Genomic DNA, 20739 nt, shown 5'->3' on the forward strand with positions numbered 1-20739 from the left:
CTGGTGTTCCTTGCATTACTGCATCAACCTATATTGTACAATACAACTCTGTACATTTTTTTGTCATTACCTTACTCTGATGACTTGCACTGAATGGAATTAGCCAGGGATGCATAGTCCGGACAAGCTGGAAGCTGATTTGGCCGATTATTTGGTAAAGTTTACCAATAAATCAGCTTCCAGCTTGTCCTCGTGCAACCAGCTGTTTTGTGATATTTGATAAGCTCTCATTTGTTTCAGTTGCAGGTTCTCATCATAACCCCCCTATGTACAAATCTGCTTTATGTGTCACTGATGGCGATTTAGACCTTGGTCCATGGCTTGTACTTTAGTGGGGAATGAGTTCTCACAGGGCTGGGGTTGTTCTTTGTAAATTATGACAGGACAGTTTAGGTAGAATTGGATTTCAACACATTTCTGCTACTTTGTGCTTAAGTAACAGGTTTCGAAAATCAGTTTCATGTATTTCTTGTGACTATCTGCAACTTCCCCAGAGTAAATCCAAATGAAAACACTTTTTACAGGTAAACAATGGCCAAAAAAAAAAAAAAAATCTTCACATGAAAATCAAATGTCCTGTAGTAGCAAGAGAAAAAAAATTCAAATATTAAACTGCATTCCAAACTAAAAATGAGTTAAAGCGTAGTTTGCTGCTTTGTGATGCTCACTAGTCTGAGATTGTCGGCATAGCCACACTTCTTGGCACAGAAGACAGAACTCTGCCCATTACATTTGCAGACAAACACTCCCACTTGACTTGAAACACCCTATTTTCATAGCCCACCTTTTGTTGGAGAGGTGTAGTTGAAAAATTACACAAGTAAGTTGTTCCATAAAGCTGCTGAAGAATGATTGAGGCTCGCAGACCTATGATCGGTGCGCTAATGCACTGACAGTACATTGAAATCACAAAAAAAAAAAATCCTACAATCTTGAAATATGGAACCATCAACTCTTACAAGTCCAGGATAAATTCTAAAAGCTCCTGACAAGATATTAACCAAATAACCAGTTTAAGACAGGTGTAAGGGAGCATGAGAGCGTCAGGTTGGCCCCCTTCTGGGCGATGCAGGCATCGCAAAGGTGGATGAAGAGCTCTATATCCTGACCCTTGGAACTGGTTTCCAAGCCACTGGAAGGTCTTGGGGACCTGCCCCCACATAGCCATGAACCAGTTGGTGGTCATAGCTTGTAATGTACCAGGGGCTAGAGGAAGTCGCAGTTGCCTGCAGGGTTTCTCCAAACATAGTTGTTGTCTTGCGATCCAACTTCTGACACCACTGTGGTGAAACTCAGGTTTGCAATGCTCAGGATAACACTCTTTAATAGAGGGTCATTGAACACCACAGCATGGAGGAAATCTTCGGGGGTAATTCACAATGCAGACAGTTAGGCCTATGGAGCCTCTAAATTCTGCCCTCAATTACGCCAAAATACCGAACACGTCAGAACATCACGACAGTACTAACATGGAACACCTACACCAACATATGGGCTTATTAGGATTTGGCTATAGGTGGTTCACAAAGTTATAACTTTCACATCCACAAAAGGATGCTGGAAAGGCCTCTTTCTATGCAAGGTTTTTGTGAGAATTCTGGGAGGGAGCTCAGATGAACATGAATGCATATTGTCCCCTCTAAAGGTAATGCTTTTTATATCTATTTTTGAATTTGGTCGCACTAAATTCATGGGGGTTACACAACTCATCAGGCTCGTGACCTTAAAGGCCACTTTGACGGTTGCCCTCGGTGTTTTGCCCCACACAGAAACCAACTTGGTAACAATAATAATATAAAAAAGAAAAAAAAGAATAAAAAGAACCAACCTGAGAAAATCCTTATGCATTACATGCTGCAGGTACAGAGAACAACTCCTTTAGAATATACACTGCTCAAAAAAATAAAGGGAACACTTAAAAAACACATCCTAGATCTAAATGAATGAAATATTCTTATGAAATACTTTGCTCTTTACACAGTTGAATGTGCTGACAACAAAATCACACAAAAATGATCAATGGAAATCAATTGTATCAACCCATGGAGGTCTGGATTAGGAATCACACTCAAAATTAAAGTGTAAAAACAAACTCCAGGCTGATCCAACTTTGATGTAATGTCCTTAAAACAAGTCAAAATGAATCTGTGTTGCTTCCTGGGTGGACACTATGATTTCACACAAGTGTGATTGACTTGGAGTTACATTGTGTTGTTCAAGTGTTCCCTTTATTTTTTTGAGCAGTATACATGGTGGATTAATACATGATACATTCAGAGAGATAATGGTATTTGGATGTCATCGGGCATTAACCTGAGGGCTCTAGTTGCCCTGCGATCTGGACCTGGTAGGATGCTGTTCATGTGGAAGGTTAGAAGATTTAAGGTTGGGATGCAGTTAGAAGGTTTGGGAGAGTCAGACATTCTGGACAACACTTGTAAGTCTTCACTCAGAGCAACATTCCCTCATCCTCCTCCTCCAGAGTAGAGCGTTCCAGGGCTCAGTTATTGTTAGCTTTCAGAGTGAACAACCTCTCTGAGAAACTCTACGGATTCAGCATGGAAACTACCCCCCAAAAAAGTCACCAAATACAAAAACATATGTCATAGTGGAGCATCAACTCAATGCAAGAATATGAAATTGGCTTAGACTGGGTCAGAGGACCAAAACTGGACCACAACAAAAACAGCAAAATGTCAACACTAAACTGAGGCCCAACACCTCTAATAAAACACAGCATGTTTCTCATGCATTCCCTCAGGAGCAGCAGGAGAAAATGAGGTTGAGGAGAAACAGGCGTCACAGTGTCACCAGTTTCCCAGGACCCAACTTGAACCTCCCAGTGCAAGACACCACAATATTGCCTCATGTTGGAAGACAAGGATGAGGACAGGGTACTGGGTCTGCAGAGGAACCAGAACTCTAGGTCTGGATTCAGTCTCATGCCCTGGTTTGAACAGGTTTGAACAATTTAAGTCTTACAATATGTATGTAGCAAGAAGTCACTTCCTGTCAAAGAAAAGTAGATAATTATCAGTAAAGTGGATTATCGGTAAAAGTATAAAAAAGACCACATCTGGTATTTGAGATGAGCGGGGTTTGATCAGATGGCCCGAGAGATTTGACATGAATGAACATGACCATGACATGAATGAGAGAGTCCTTAGGAAGGAGGATGACAATGAAGATCTAAAAGGCAAAGCTACCGACACAAGATTTGGGTGGGTAGGTAATGAGGTGTGTTTTGTCAGTGAAGTACTACCAGGTAAAGATTTTTGTGTGTGTCACGCTAGCGTTACGCTCTTTAGCTAAACTGGACCGATGATGAAGTTTCCTGTCCTCAGTCAGTTCTTTACCGCATGCCTTTTTACAGAGAAAATTAAATTTTATTTATGTAATGTACTCATTTTGAGCTTTGGGCTTTCAGAGCGTGTAGCAGAGCCTTGACCTGAATTTTAAAAATAAATCGAGGAGAAAGTTTGTGAATTTAAAGAAAACAGGGTTGAGGAATCTGTCATCGTGTAACAGCACATAGAACAAAAAAAACGCTATGCCGTTTTACCACTACAACTATAGGCTAGTCCAGGGGTCGGCAACCTTTAACACCCAAAGAGCCATTTGGACCCGGTTTCCTCGGAAAAAGAAAACACTGGGAGCCACAATTACTTTTTGACGTCTAAAAATAAAGGTACCACTGTATATATTGCTTTTCATTACCTTTACACTTTGTATAAACAAGTGTGTAGTGTGTTGCTTCTGAAATTCACAAAGTATTACGGAAAAAAATTAAATTTTATTTATGTAATGAACTCATTTTGAGCTTTGGGCTTTCAGAGCGTGTAGCGGAGCCTTGACCTGAATTTTAAAAATAAATTGTGAAAAAATCACTGTGTCAGTAAATACAATAAAAAATAAATATTTGCAAAATATCTTCATAAATATTTATTTTACCTGGTTTATGGGACTTCTGCTCTTGAACTTCTGCGCACAGCATTTGCAAATCGGGACTTTACCGGCTGGCGGGTATACCGGCTTCCGCGAGTGTGACGTTATTTTGAGCGGCGAAAAATAATACATATAATTTTATTCAATATTTCAAGATCACAATAATCTTCCAACTTAGAACTAAAAGTAAAAAAAAGGAATTAACACAAATGAAATACACTTCAATTAAATATTTAACATTATTTTCCCAAGCCACTCGGAGCCGCAGTGTAAAGATGAACGAGCCGCCGGTTGCCGACCCCTGACCTAGGTGATTGTAACCTGGTAGATGCCAGGTTGCCTGGTGTAACTTCACAGGTGTGCTAGTTTTGCGTCAACAATCTCTGTGGAAGTGTTCTTGTTGCATAATTTTTTGTTGAAACTGTGAGGTGTTTCGATGCCGTGTTCGCTGAAAGATCGTAATGACAATACAGGGGAATTTTTAAGACAGTTCCATAGAGAAACACGCTTGTTGCTAAAAAAAAAAAAAAAAAAAAGGGCCGCATAACAAACTGATAGGCCTGATTCTTAGAAGTATCGTCCTGCTTTCTCATGAGTATTATTTGTGTCAAAGGGGGTCAGGAAATGCTGAGTGGCCACAACTACATTTGAGGAAATCAGCCAAATGTCAAGGGACTTTCAGTTGTAAAAACCCTCTTGTGGTTTTTTGATAGTATCCAAATAGATCAATCACATCCGTTTCATCGAGGGAAGCATCATCCTCTTATTTGTAATACCATTATTGTCTTTTTATTCTTGTTATTAAAAACTGTATTCATTCGCATCCACTTTTTCATCACTATTCTGTGATGAAATTTCTGTTCTGCATTTTTTTCTAGAAATCAGTCACCTGTGTTTATTGTCAGATTTGTGATCACCCTCTCAGCTCCAAAATGTTTAAACAGTGTATTTGGATGAAGATAATATCTCCTGGAATTTTTCAGGCTCCCAAAGAACAGTTGGGTGACTTGTAGCTTCCGCTGTCGGTTTTATTGATTCAGTATGTAGATCGGGGGTCTCAAACTCAATTTACCTGTGGAACGCTGGAGCAGGGTCTGGGTGAGACTGGGCCGCATCAAGTTTTTCATAAGAAAAGCTCTGATAAAACATCCCGCTGTTCTCAAATATCTTCATTTTTATTATTCTTCACAAAATAAGATGAATCAATAAATTAACAAATCAAGAATTAAGAAAATAAATCAATCGATCAGTAATAAATAAATAAAATAACAATACAGCAAATAGGAAAGACTTAAGAAACCACATATAGTTGGTGAGTAGAGAAATCTATTATTATTCATATTCAAATTAACAGTACTTTAACCTTTAACTTGAACACGAATGGAACTTTGAACATGAACTGTTCTGAACATGTCTTCTCTTGCCTACTTCTTGCTAGAGGTCTGGTAGCGCTTCCTCTCGCGCAGCCGAGCCACATTTGGCTTGAGGGAAAGAAGCAGTTGAGACCCTCAGTAGACCTCGAAGATGCTCATAAGTAAGTGCAAGGTGGAGAAGAGTATGAGTACACAAGTATGTGCTCCCAAAAAAAGGCACATGGTCCGCTTGAACATAAATCTGAGGGAACCCGGGAGTCAATTCTCTCAAAAATTGCCCGAGCTTGTCTGCTTTCCCAATCACCTCCCTGAATTTGGCTTTGAGTTCAGAGTTGCACTGCAGGTCAATGAGCTCCATTTGAAGCACAGGAGAGGCATCTTGCACATGGAAGGAGAAGGGGTCCGCAAAAATTTGAAATGTGGCTCTGTGTGTCTTGAACTCTGCAAATCTGTAGTCAAATTCCTCCTTTAGCTTCAAAATGGCATCAGCATACTTCTCACCACGGAATGGTGTGCCTGCATTCACGAGTGCGCTGCATGCTGGGAAATGGCAAAGGTTTGTCCGAGAGAGCTGAGCTTTCCGTAGCACAAGTTTTGTGGAGAATGCTCTCACATTGTCATAGGCAGCACTAACAAGTTGCCCCTGGCCGAGCAACTTCTTGTTCAGTACATTAAGAAAAGCTGAGTCCATGAGCCATTTAGGATCACTTAGCACAGGAACAGCCACCCCATCCTTCTCCGTGACGGCTTTCACTTCTGCTCTCAACTCAGAAAAAATCTCTTCAACATGTTTCCCCTGCTGAGCCAACGTACCTCAGTGAATTAGAGCACGTCCCCATATTCTGACTCCATTTCCTCCAAAAAAAACACGGCACCGTCTGTGTTTTAAGCCCCTGGATCTGATGTGGTCGATGCATTGTACAACAACACACATCACATTGTCAAACTTCTGGCATTTGCTGCAAAGGGCCTGCTGATGGATAGTGCAGTACAGAGCTATGGCTTCCTCCACACCCTCCTCTTCCAGTTTTTTTTTTTAAAAAGTGAAAACCGGCATTCACAATGGCATCGCACAGCTGGTGAAATATCTCCTGAGCAGTGGTCTGGCCATGCATTGGAATTACTGTGAGCAACTCAGCCGTCACTTCAAAATTGTCATCTACACACGGACATATATTGTGAGTATACACTGAAATATTTTGCTTTCTCACACAGTTGGTCATAAATGTCACTTGGCAGAAAGGCTGATCTTGTTAAACTGATCTTTCTTTTCTGGACAGACTATACTTGCAGCTTGTAACAGGCATTATTTGACAAATTCACCTTCTGTGAATGGCTTTCGCGCTTTAGTAATCATCTCACTAACCACATAGCTCGCTTCGACTGCTGCATTATTCTCTTTGGTTGCTTTCTTAAAGAAATCTTTTGCTTCAGTAGACATGTTTAAAGATTGGCAACTTGGTTGGCTCTCTCATCTCACCAGTATCTCCCCGGACGTTTTAGTTCCTCTTCCTTCAGCCGAAGGGAATATTTAAAATCTTTGTACTTTTTAAGACCTTAAAACACTTTATAGCCTTGACTTGGACACTTTATGGTTTTATTTGTATTTCGTATTCTCCCTCCTTCCTACTATTATTTATTATTGTTATGTTTTACTTGAAACTCTGGGGCAACAATTTCCTTCGGGATAAATAAAGTTGTTCTTATTCTTATTCTTATTTTGCATCGTCTCCAGCATGTCTAGTTGTGTAATGACATTTCAAATTCTATTACTTGCGCACCGCAACTTTCTCTGTGCAAATAAGACACATTGGGGTGCCCCTGTGCTCCACAAAGAAATATTCAATTTCCCACTTTTCCTGAAATTGTCTGTGCTCATCACCAACCTCTCTCTTCACTGCAGGCTTTGAGAAAGACATGTTTGGGGCTGTGAAATATATAAATTCCGCTAGATGTCACTGTCGCGTTGAAGTTTCAGTTTAAGTGTTTAGCTGACCACGGAAAGGGTCATTTCTGCTGGTCCCAGATCGGCTCCAGGGTCCTGCGCCCCCCCCCTCCCTTTTTTTTAACTGTTTATACAATTTCCTACTATTATTTATTATTGTTATGTTTTTACTTGAAACTCTAGCACGACAATTTCCTTCGGGATAAATAAAGATGTTCTTATTATTCTTATTCTTATTCTTATTATTATTCTTGAAAAAAAAATTAATAAAGTTTGAAAAGTTCGGCTCATGGCTAGCACACACACACACACACATAGTGTTAGCTCTGTGTGAGCGTCCTCGCCCTCATATTTCCCGTTCTTGTGTGTGTAATGTTAGGTCTGGTGCTTCAGAGCATCAGGTGCTTCAGGTGACAGCCACACCGGCGTGTTGTTTATATCTGTTTAAATGTGTATTTTCAGCAGCACTGGCGAAGGCAGGAGCGCCAAGTTGTTTACATCTGTGGTTTACATGTGTATTCAGGCTGCCGGTATAGTCCGGGTGCTCCGAAGCATGCGGCCCCCGGAATGAGACAGGACCAACTATTTAGCACGGAGCTAGTGCTAACACATACAGCATCCATATCAAACATTAAACTTTCATATTAAGGCAGGGGCCTCAAACTACAATAGTTTGAGACCCCCGATGTAGATGATATACTGTTGGCAGCCCCAGACGAGGCCACCCGCCTCACTGCCACCCATGATCTTTTATTAAAACTATACAAAGTCAGTTTTAAAGTCCAACTTTAAGTGCTGCAGGCTGACAGTCTCCTTTTTGAGATGCATGGCCAAGGGGTAAAATGGCCAGCTCGGTAAAAAGACATGCTGTCTTTTGTGGGCTACAGCTGCCACTTTGTGCCTGACTATCTGGAACACACAGCCCTTCTGCGTTCCCTGGTTAATGAACAGGGTATGAGAAATCTCACTTTCCCCCTGGTATGGACTACTGAAACAGAATCCAGCTTCATCCAGCTTAAACAGTTGTTGTCCAGTCCGGTTGCTCTCCCCACACCAGATTCCTCTTTTCCTTTTATCTGAATGTTTCGAAAGGGGCATTTACAATAAATGGGGACTCTTTCAGAAAAAGAGTGATGAAAGAAAAGTCTTAATGCCGTAACAGTGCAAACAACACATAGTGACATCATTGCAAATGCTGAGAAGTTCACTTTACTCCAACGACAGAGATAAAAGTGAGAGGGACAAGAGTGAACTTAAATTGAAGTGCTGTGGATACTTCAATTGATGTTTGCAGCACCAAGTGAGGATAAATAATAATTTATCTTTTATTAATTCCTCTGGGGGAAATTCATTCTCTGCAGTTCTGCATTCAGTGTCTTGCTCAACAACACACTAGGAGGAACCAGGAATGTTCGGTTCCAAAGATGATCGCTCTACCTCCTGCACCATGCCACCCATTATAATCCACTGAAATAGAAATTTCAGTGGATTAGAGTTGGACATGCTATGACAAATTTTGAGTATTATCGAAGTGTGAAATCAGATTGCTGGCATGTTTGAGAAGTGACCTTAAAAACTGCCAGAAGAATGTCTTCAATATACAGGAAATGACAAAAAAGAAAAAGCTCAGCAAGTTACTAACTCAAAATGTGTAAATAATATAATTACATGAATGAGTACCTAAAAATGGGCAAGGAATGACGAAAAGATTAGCATTGAATGGCAGTTTTTGTTGCAGTTTCAGTCACAGTGAGAAACTGTTTTTTTAAATTTGGCAACAAAATAAAAGAAAATACTAGCAACAGACTGATTTAAAGAGGTAGAGTTAGAGTTTGTGTTATTGCGCTTGACAGTTATAAATCGATTTGAGTCCAATGTGATTTTTATTTTTTATTCTAAAATCAAACATTGATATAGTGAATGTGTCTGAATGTCATTAAATTGAGTTTGGATTTTTTTTAGTACTTAATGTGATGGGACATACTTTGTTTTAAACAATGGACCCGTTCAGAGGCTTGTTTGTCTGAAAAGTCCTCGATGAACGGATGCATGGTGAAGAGCAATACTGGTTTTCTGTGGACACCAGTCCATTCATCTTTTTACAAATAAAAAGTTAATTATTCCAATTGGCTGGTTGAGGCATCTGGATACTCCACTGGGTGTGTGTCGATGTCGCGTTTCCTTATTTCTCATTTGCAGCATGTGTTCATGGAAAACTGTATGTTCGAGGCGAGAACTACCTGTTTCAATGCAGTGTTTTTAAATGACTTCCCTCCCATCCTTGATGTTTTGATGAACACTCCTTCAACTAATTTGGTTCAGAAGAAAAAAAGAGTCAATGACTGATTTGATTTCTAAAATGAAAGATCATTAAAACATTGGCTACTACTATCCCACATCTCTTGCTTTTATTAATGTGATCCAGCAATTTTATGTGTGTGACAGAGAATGAGAGGCATTAAACAAAATCAAGGTTTTTAACTTCCTCATAATAGTTAACCAATATTTTAACAAAAGGTTCTGAATAAACTCCCAGCATTCTTGTAATACAACCTTTTCATTAAATAGTGTCTGTCCTGCGTTTTCTTCGTTCACAGTATTTTGACTTTCTCAAGATAGGACACTTACTCATAACATTACAGTAATGATTCAAAAAAAAAAAAAACAATCAAATACATGGTTTATTGCGAATTCAAAATGCTTTTTTTAAACATGATGATAAAATTGACTATTTCAAAATGACTCTGACTGGGTTCCCAGAACTCCCCCGCAGAAAACCGATTTAAATATAAAACAAAAATAATCGAATTCCTCTCTAGGATCATTTCCCACACGAACCGGAAATGTTAGTTGTCATTACAAAAAAATGTGTTGTTTTTTATTGGTGAATCAAATGTGCGTCTGCAACAACATTATATTAATGTCAGTGTAATATTGAAGAAAAGTAAACTAACAGAACTGAAGTGTAATTTATCTGACAATCAATCAAATATGTGGTTTTGCAACGCGCTTAATGTTTGTTGACTTAAAAAAAGGTTCGGCTCGTGCCTGCTTTGCTTTCAAAAACGCCGCGCATGCGCATTGAAGCAGGACGTGGCCGCTCACAATTCAGTGTTTTTTTTCTAAAGTCAGTAGAACCTCGTTACTGTTGATGACACTTCTTCTCAATTTTTATTCACCTTCACAACGCAACCGTCACTGAGGTGAGTCCGAAACGACACTTTTTATTTTATCTGCCGAGGAACGTTACGTTTGTTCCGGGTTTCTGTGTGTTAAAATGCAGTTTTCGTGTCCCTGCGAGAGGATCCGGCGTTGTCCGTCGGGAGTTTGTAGTCTACGCGGAAGTGGGGTTTATCTGTCTCCTTCCCGAGTTTTTAAAAATCCAAAAGATTTTAAATCCTATGCGGTCCGTCTCCTTTATGTCAAATCGAAACTCTTGTCGAAAACAAGTTACGTTCCTGAGTCAGAATAAGCAATAAGTTCAGCAGCTGGTCTCAATTTTAGGACGTGGGTTTGGGAGTGCAGAACCTCCGGAGAGTTTATCGGTATTTTGAAATAACGTGTTTTTCTCGTAAAATAATTGTCTGTCATATCATATGCTTATATCCACTAGAACCAGACGGTATTTCTCTTTAATTCCGCATACGTCTCATGCACAAGAGGGCACTTTGTTAAAAGTCAACTCTCATTTTGCCCGTTCCTGTCCCGCTCTGCCCTGTCTGAAACACTCCCTGACACATGCTGTCAACACGGGAATAAATCTGAATTCCCTTGTATTTTATGAGATTGACAAAAGCTCTGCGCTTTTACAATAAGCCGAGTCGCAGGTTAGGTGTTACATCTATTGGGGCGCAAATAGTCATGTTTGGTTTGACGTGCCCCTTTGCCAGACAGCAATAAAACTCTCGAATTGCTCTTTTCAAGAGGGAGATTCGTGTAAAATGAACTCCTGTTAGCTTTATACACTTCCCAGTTGGAGGATTTTGAAAATGCAGCCTCAGGGCGGCACTGGCCCGTGTCTCCCCAAGCCTGCCTTGGGGGGTCCATGGAGCAGTGTCTCCCTGTGTCGGTCCCAAGCCCGGATAAATGCAGAGGGTTGTGTCAGGAAGGGCATCCGGCATAAAACTTTTGCCAAAACCAAACACGCGAGTCAACCATAACCAGATCGGTCGTGGACCGGGTTAACAACGACCGCCATTGGTACTGATGACCTACAGGGTACAAGTGGAAATTGGACTACTGTGGGTCGAAGAACAAGTAAAGGAGGAGGAGTGTGTTTTCGGAAGCAGAGAGAGGAGGAAAGGAAAGAGCCTGGGACTGAGAGTAGGGATTTTGAATATCAGGACTATGACAGGAAAAGGTAGAGAGTTGGTCGACATGATGCCGAGAAGGAAGGTGGATATACTGTGTGTCCAGGAGACCAGGTGGAAAGGTAGTAAGGCCGGAAGCTTAGAAGCAGGCTTTAAGTTGTACTATTATGGTACTGACAAGAAGAAAAATGGAGTAGGAGTTCTCTTGAAGGAGGAGTTTGTTAGGAACATCCTAGAGGTGAAAAGAATGTCAGAGTTATGAGTCTGAAACTGGAAATTGAAGGTGTGATGCTCAGTGTTGTTAGTGGCTATGCCCCGCTGGTGGGGTGTGAATTTGAAGAGAAGGAGAAGTTCTGAAATGAGTTAGATGAAGTGATGCAGAATATTTCCAGAAATGAGAGAGTGGTAATTGGAGAAGACTTCAATGGGCATGTTGGTGAAGGCAATAGAGGAGATGAAGAAGTGATGGACAGATTTGGTATACAGGATAGGAATGCAGAGGGACAGATGGTGGTAGATTTTGCAAAAAGGATGGAAATGGCTGGAGTGAACACCTTTTTCCAGAAAAAACAGGAACATAGGGTAACTTATAAGAGCAGAGGTAGGAGCACGCAGGTAGACTATATCTTGTATAGACTAGGTAACCTGAAAGAGATCAGTAACTGCAAAGTAGTTGTAGGTGAGAGTGTAGCCAGACAGCACAGGATGGTGGTTTGTAGGATGACTCTGGTGACAAGGAAGATGAAGAAGACAAAGGCAGAGCAGAGGACGAAGTGGTGGAAGCTGAAAAGGGAGGAGTGTTGCATGGTTTTCAGGGAAGAGTTGAGAAAGGGTCTGGGTGGTCAGCTCTGAGCCCCTTCTTGTTTGCAATGGTGATGGACAGGCTGACGGATGAGGTTAGACAGGACTCTCCATGGACCATAATATTTGCAGATGACATCGTGATCTGGAGTGAGAGCAGAAAACAGGTAGAGAAAAATCTAGAGAGGTGGAGGTATGCTCCGGAAAGGAGAGGAATGAAAGTTAGTCGCAGCAAGACAGAATATATGTGTGTGAATGAGAGGAACTCGGGTGGAACAGTGAGGCTACAGGGAGTGGAGATCAAGAAGCTGGAGGATTTCAGGTACTTAGGGTCAACAGTCCAGAGCGTAGGAGAGTGTGGAAAAGAGGTGAAGAGATGGGTCCAAGCAGATTGGAATGGGTGGAGAAAAGTGTCAGGGGTACTATGTGATAGAAGACTATCAGCTAGAATGAAAGGGAAGGTGTACAAGACGTGGTGAGACCAGCAATGATGTATGGACTAGAAACTGTTACAATGACCAAAAGACAGCTGGCAGAACTAGAGGTTGCAGAGATGAAGATGTTGAGGTTCTCTTTGGGAGTGACCAGGATGGATAGGATCAGGAATGAGTCTATCAGAGGAACAGCACATGTTAGATGTTTTGGAGAGAAGGTCAGAGAAGCCAGACTGAGATGGTTCAGTCATGTACAGAGAAGGGATAGAGAATATCTTGGTAGACGGATGCTGGAATTGGAGCTGCCAGGCAAGAGGTCTCGAGGAAGACCAAAGAGAAGATTTATGGACGTAGTGAGAGAGGATATGAAGGTAGTTGGTGTGAGAGAGGAAGATACAGAGAATAGGGTTAGATGGAGAAGGTTTATTCGCTGCGGCGACCTCTGAAGGGAAAAGCCGAAAGAAGAAGAAGTTGGAGGATTTTGAAGTTCCTTTAAAGAGTCCAGTTCTTCTATTTTCTCGAAATAAACAAATATGGGGGAAGTACAGCAATGAAATAATCACAATCGAAGGACCAAACCAGATTGTGTTCGGATTGTGAACCCACAGCTCCTGTGTGTCTCAGCTCAGCAATGTGTTTCGATAGTAACCAGATTTGATGTTTTTAATCTGATCTGGGTCTTGACAGGTAAAAATCATGGTGTTCAAGCAGCCTGCCTGTGGCCGGCACGCTGACATCTGAGGTCTCCATGGCAACAGGTGCAGGGGGTGTTAGGTGCTTGATGAATCCAGTTTGGTTTCTGGTGAGAGATGGTCACCAAGTGGTTGATCTAGGATATTTGGAAAACAATTTACGATACATAAATTATATTGGCTGTAAACATAAGCAGGTCATGTCTGCTCAGTTAATCACCATGGCAACAGGGTCTTACAAGTGCATACAATTAGCCGCCTGGGAAAAAAGGACCCTAGAAAATTATCAAAAATCAAAAAAAAATAAAAAATAAATATTAAAAATAAAGCACTTTAAAAAGCACATGTGGAATAAAGTGCTGTACACCGGGGCAGGTATCAACAAAATACATAAATCAAACAACGAACCCTATAAAATGTATTATTCAGCTATTTTAGGCTGGAATTAATTTGTAATGTCTTTCTGAAGTTCTGTCTTCCAAGTCTCTAGTGTTTGGAAAGACTCTACTCATAACAAAAAACGATGACCTGAAAATTATCTACAACTTTCATTACATGATCCAGAAATAATGTTTTTTAAAAAAAACAGACTCTAGAAATCTCAAATCCCATGATTTTATCAATGGATTCCAACTTGTGGTCCTAGCAAGCATTCATTGCCTTAAACTCAGGAATACATTTCTTAGAAATCAACAAAAATATCTGCTGAAAATTGCTTAAATATCCAAGATGAAAAGATTGTTGATTTAAAAGTAAAAAAAAAAAACCTTTTCACAATTCTCCCAGATTCAGTATGTGTTTCTCTCAATTATTTTCCACTTGACAGGTGTCAGTTCTGCACCGTAAACATAAAACCACTGTGATAGACTAGACAGGTAGTTTTGCCCTGATGGTCCAGTCGCTGATTCAGGCACCGTCTCACTGTCTATGAAAACACAGTCTTCACCGTCTTTTTCTGACTCAGTGACAGCAAGACTGCTTCTTTTTGACCTCAGTGAGTTGCACGTCAACTTAATAATTTCCGTCGCTTTTTGCGGTTCTGTACAAATCCAACACGGTATCGAACAAACATAATCCTGAATTTGAGTGTAAGATTTAAAAAATGACGCCGTTTTACATTTCCGAATCTTGTTCAAATTGTATTCAATTACTTTGGGCAAAATTATCTGTCGTGATCGGCTGGGGAGGGGAAACATGACACCGCCACAGGAAGTCACTCTGGTTGGGTTAGTCATCGCTGTTGTTTATCTTTTTATTTCATGCCCTATATGACCCAAGCCTACGTCTGATTGGCTAGTTGTTCTTTCATGTGAACTAGGTTGTCAGGCGTATGCGGGAGTGTGGGTGCATGTTTTATTAGTTATCAAACGGATACAAATTGTACCTGTATTTGACGGCTCTTTTTCCAAATTCTATTCACAGTGGCTTTGTGCTTGTCTGTTTTCGTTTGTATGTGTGTGTGTTTGCTTGTGTGTGTGTGTGTGCACGCATGTGTATATGTTACAGGGTGATGCCTGAAGGTTCCCAAAGCCCCTCCTATGATGTCCACATGGGTGACGGTAAGAGACACAAATCTGATCTCAGTGACAGTAAATTTGCTTGTATCGACAGAAAACAAGAACATCATGTCAAAACAAAAGTGGAGCCGCCGCCGGTAATCAGTGTTGCACTTTCTTGAAACTTTCAGGTCTTTAGAACTCAGTCCTTCTTCATATAATTCGCATTAAAATGATACGTTTTTCCTGTATTTTGGGGGAAAATTAGAAATAAGAATATAGAAATGAGCTGGAAGTATGCTAGATGAAAATACCTCCAATAGTCAGCTTGAAATTTCCTGAAAATGAGCAAGTAAAAAATGTCAACGTTAACAAGAAATTCCCTCAACACAATGAGTGTCTTCTTATTCTGGAGTTGGAGGAGAGACATGAAAATCAAATGGAAAAGAAAATTAGCCCGAAACACTGTAAAAAGACAAAAAATGGCTTGAAAATCAACGAGAAATTAGCTTGCTCTTCACGTCAGCAGCACACAATGCGTTTAAAAGAAATGGGACAAACATTTGATTTGATATCAGGGAAATCGAATTGAAGTTAAATTACTATATTTCATTGAAGGGGTTGTGACATCTGACAGGGTTTAAAAAAATGTTTTCGATTGTTGTCAGACCTAAAAGTTAAAACTAATAAATGTCTTTTTTTTTTTTAACATTTTACTATAGAAATTTATTCCACAGAATGTGTCGGGCTGTAGTTCTTAATTTTTTTTTTTTCTGGGGCATATGAGTTTCACCATTCTTTAGGGGCATATCTGAATCATCACTTGCTATCTCCTGAATTTTCTTGTGCAACAGTAGATGAAAGAGACAACATTCCTGAATAACCGCCAGGGTCTTGGTGCGCTGGCTGGTTTATCATCATACCTTCCTTTTTTTTTTTTATTTCTTTCTTTTTTTCTTTTTTTTTTGTTCTCCAGGCTTGTCTATCGCTCTCACACACTTGCATCTTTTGTCGGCGCATTTGTTTTGAGTTGTTGTCTCAATGTGTGCCGCCATTCTTCTCGGGTCCGACAGCGAAGGGAGGTGGCGACGTCCGCAAACACACAAAAACAAACACAATCACAACCGCAGGCAAAACAAAAGACGTCTGTGTGTCTGCTTTAATGGCCGCTCAGTCTCTGATGATGGCGATGATGATAGTGGTGGTGATGATGATGATGATGATAGTGGCGATGATGACATCATCAGTGTGATGTTTCCTGCCATGGGAGGAACATACATTTGGCATTCCTGTTGAGCAGGTAAAGTGGGGTGGACAAAAACAGCTTAAGAGAAGGGGGAGGAGATGTGGTAAAGAATGACAGAAGAGGAGATGAGGGGGGAAAGAAGTAGATGGGGATGTGAAGAAGATGGTGAGATGAAAAAGAGGGGGAAAAGTAGATGACGGAGTGGTGTCGAGGGGTATGACAAAGACCAGGATTGGAAGGAATGGAAGGATGAGACAAAGAACAGTCAAGGAAGCGGTCATGAGGAACCATGAAAGGAAAATGTCCCCCGTGCTTGACCGATTAATGTCGACTGGTTAATTCCCTAAATCCAAAAAAAAAAAAAAAAAAAGTCATTTTAAGTCCAGCACAATGTCAAACTAAAATCCACCACACCGTTAATTAAGGAATCACCGATCAGTGATTCCGATTGATTTTCAGTGGTTGTTTGGTGGCGGCGGATTGTTTACATCGTTTCCAGCAGGAGGCAACACTGCCTCAGCCTCCTGGACTCGGTCTGATTGGATTAAGCCCGGTCCCCTGGCGCCCGGGCTGCCGGCAGGCTGTTAGACTCCGTCCCGACCAGTCTATGTCTCAGTCCTGGTCCAGCCACCCCTCTCAGGTAGGTCAACACCTGGTTCTGATTTAGACCAGTTATTAGACCCCACGTCTTCTTGTGTGTTTTATAGACGTTCAGACATTGAAACTTAAACTAATTTCCAACAAGACAGATACATTCTTCCTGAATGAATCGGCAGGAGGCGAAGAAGATAACCTCCTCAAACTCGTGGCCTAGCCTTTGATCAGCTATTGATCCAACTGATCGATGCTCAGTTGGTGGACTAATGCCATTGTTAAACAGTTGTTACATATTTGCCGGTTAGCTCCTTTTGAATATGATATAGTTATTGTTGCGATGTCACAGTTTCTGCATTTGGGCTGTTGCAATTGCCAAGCCTCATGGGTAATGTAGTTTTCAGGTACATATACCTCAAACGGACTCATCGTGATTCTGGATATTGATCCAGGGGAGTGTTGTGTTTGTGTGTTTGACAGTGACTTGACATTTCATCCCCTTTTAGATAACCCCCTGTCACATGACCAGACTCTTAATCGCCATGGAAACCGTCTGACTTTAACTGTGTTACGTAAGACAGGTGTTCCGATGTGGGAACACCTGATGGCTCGTACCAGGGGAAAGTGGATCTGCATAAATGCTGGTTCGATGGTCACCAACTGCGGTTCACCTTGTTTCAAGGTCATGAAATCGGCTTTATATTTCCCGTCGTAAAGGAAATATAGGTCATGAATGATGTGATGCAAAGAAGAGGCTGTGTGTGGAGGGATCAGGGGTCAGATGTTGTCTGCAAATACTTCAGTTTTAGTGTGCGGTCAGTCAGTCAATGTTTGTGTGTGTGTGTTTTCCGTCCATGTATTATAAAGCCGCGGTCAGATCCGAAACTAAGACTGTCGGCTGCTGGTTTGATTGGAGGAACTGGGCCATATAAGAGCAGCTGATTGGCCGGATCCTCTGTGCTGGTCGCTGGTTGTAAATCCCAGCTCTGTGCTGGATTAACAACTTCATCCTAATTAGTGTGGATTAGAAACTCACACCTGCATTTTTGTAGTAGTCCTTCTCCAGCACTCAACACAAAGCTCCAGACTCAGCATAGACCAGTTTGGCAAGTAAGGATGAACTGTCTGAAGCTGCGGGTGGATTTGTTTGTCTTGTCTATTCTCACATACCTTTTCTTACAACTTTTCAAAGGACAGTCGGGGGAAAAAAGGGTCTATGGTTTGGAGACAGTGGCATTGAGGAAAAGACTGGTTGAATTGGTCAGAGCAGAGATGTTGAGGTTCTCTCTGGGAGTGGTGAGGATTGATAAGATCAGGAATGAGTCCATCAGAGGGACAGCATATATTAGATGATGAAGCCACACTGAGATTATTAGACGTATACAGGGGTGAGATAGTGAATATACCGGCAGAATTGCCTACGGGCAGACCAAAGAGGAGATTTATGGACGCAGCTAAAGAGGACATTAGGTTAGTCGATGTGAGAGAGGAGGGTGCGGTGAGTTAGATGGGGGCAGGTCATTTGCTGAGGAGACTCCTAATAGAAAAGAAGATCAAGCAAACAACCGTGGGACAAATTGTGTTTTCAATACTGTCATACAAAAATATTGGTTAAAAACACAAGGTGAAAAGCCAAAATAGCCCTCAGTTGTGTGTGTGCGTGTGTGTGTGTGTCAATAACCCACAATCCTCTTTTGTCTGCCTTTCCCTATTTAATCTCATCTTTTATTTGTTTAAAAGAAATTATGCTAGCTGTTTGTTGTCGTTGACATTAAGGCCATCTCAGTGTGACGCAGGGGCACCGTAGAGTGGGCATTTCTCTTAAAAAAAAAAAAAAAAAAGATTTGTCATGGTGTCAACGCATCAGACGGATTATTCTTTGACCTTCTCCGTTGTCCCCCAACTGCTCTTTGCGTCGACTCCAAAGCTCCAAGCAGGAAGTGAGTGAAGTGAAAGGTCGAATCCCCTGCGGTTTCCAGTTGTCTGATGTCTGAGGGGGAATCCACGAGTTTGCCACAATGAACGCTTTGGCAGGGGGTCCGATCGGATGACACCGTTTCAGTCATTCGAAGGCAGTGGCTCCTCGGAGGAACGAAGTAACAAAGCAACACGAGGCAGGGGTTGAAATCTCTGCCTCCGGCGGTTTCCCCCGGAGAGCCTACAGATTTGCCGCTTTAACTGTAATACTTGTATAAAACAGGCATGTCAATTCTAGGCACACGCTTCAAATAGTGCGACTCATTCTTCTGTGCCTTGAAACAATTATCAAGTGATTTATTTATTTGTCCGTGTTAAATTAGAGTCTGGAGACGGGACCTGCTCCTTGTTCTGTGAAGTTCCATGTGCGACTCCCCCTCCTCCTTCCCGCCTCTTCCTTCCTCTTCAACTTTGTTTAGAGTCGCTGCTGTTGCTTCTGCTGCAAACGTTTGCCATCGTCCCGCAGTTTGTTCAGGTTCTTCACGGAGGCATAACTGTTAGATTTATTTGTTTTTATTTAGATTTTTTTTTTTTCACCCCTGCGGCTTGTTAAAAGTCGTGCATAGAGGGTAGATGGGATACCAGAGGAGCCTGTGGCGACTTACAGGGGGAGGTGGAGGAGACACGGCAGTGGTCAGGTGTGTTTGTTCAAAGGACGAGGTGAAAGTCGTCTTCCGGAAAGTCGTCGAGGAGCAACGGTTTAGGCGAGTCTTTATTCGCCGTTGGTTTGGTGAGTTGGCATTCACATGGTTGTGACATCAGAGGACCGTTTGGTTTGATGCTGTAAACTTTCTTGCAATTACTTGAAACTGTCTTCGAATTCTTGTGACTTTCTCACTTTTTGAACCTCCCGCTGTAGGAGGAGCAGGACTTCTGATATTATGAGTTCCAACTCATTTGGCTTCCTTCCTGTTTTCTGACATCATATAAAGTTTTTTTTCACTTTGAAATCCTACCAGTTAAAGCCCGGTTCAGGTGTGCGCCAACTCGAGGGGCAAAGTTCTCCCTCTGCGCCCTTTTGAAGTTGTGTTTGAATGTAAACCCTGAGCTGTGACTGGCTGGTTCCTCTTATCATGTTTAAGTGGCCGGACCCCATAAATTCTCTTTCTGCCGGGTCATTGAATGCCTCACTGACTTCCTACTGCTGGCAGGAAGCCAGATCAGTCAGCCAATTGGTGTGTGTGTGTGTGTGTGTGTGTGTGTGTGTGTGTGTTTGAACACGCATGCGCGTGCTATTTGAAATTGTTTTCATTCAAACCACAGACACGTGGAAAAGCTATGTCAAGGGCTTTTGTTTAAAAAAAAAAAAAAACAGATGCAGTGGTTTTTGATTGTTGTTTACAGTTTAAATCGTTTTCATCTTGAATTTTTTGAAGTATTGGGATTTAAATAAGTTAACAAAATTCCTTTCATTTGCAGGTTTTTGAATAAGCTGCAATACGCCTGCGTGCGTGTGTGCATGCGTGCTTGCGCGGACATGTTTATGTGTCTTAATCCCGTCTGCTGTTTGAAATTGTTTTCATTCAAAATGCAGACACGTGGAAAAGCTACGTCAAGGTCTTGTTTTTTTTTTTTTTTTTTTAAAAAGACAAAGTCTGTGCAGTAGTTTGAAGTGATTTGAGTGTCGGAATTTAGATAAAATCGGCTCCTCACCGAATTTAGACAAATTTCTCTCATTTGCAGATTTTTGAATTAACTATCATTACATATCAATCTGACCCTCAAGTTGCTCCACCAACTTTAACACAAATTTGATATTTCAAGCAGAGGTTCTAAGAAAACTGCGGAACAACAAGGTCACCATGGTGACTGGAGGCAGATTAAAAAAATTGCGACGTCAATGTATTGTACGACATTGGTCTTTTGCAACACAGTTCTTCAAAAAAATAAAAAGTAAAGTGAAGTAATTTTTCGCTTTTTTTCATA

General features: G+C 41.3%; 1 protein-coding gene across 1 annotated transcript in view; it reads left to right on the forward strand.

The window, feature by feature from the left end:
* Positions 1-10371: 10371 nt before the first annotated feature.
* LOC147213358 (pleckstrin homology domain-containing family G member 3-like) overlaps positions 10372-20739 on the forward strand; it is a 31850-nt gene continuing 21482 nt past the window's right edge. The window contains exons 1-2 of the mRNA XM_086143024.1: positions 10372-10466; positions 15007-15059. Of these exons, the coding sequence (XP_085999150.1) occupies positions 15011-15059 (49 nt within the window). The 5' untranslated portion in view covers positions 10372-10466; positions 15007-15010. The remainder of the gene's footprint in view (positions 10467-15006; positions 15060-20739) is intronic.

The sequence above is a fragment of the Fistularia commersonii genome, chromosome 36 (assembly GCF_037954325.1).
Source record: "Fistularia commersonii isolate RoL2024-O1a breed Wild chromosome 36, RoL_Fcom_v1.0, whole genome shotgun sequence".
Lineage (NCBI taxonomy): Eukaryota > Metazoa > Chordata > Actinopteri > Syngnathiformes > Fistulariidae > Fistularia > Fistularia commersonii.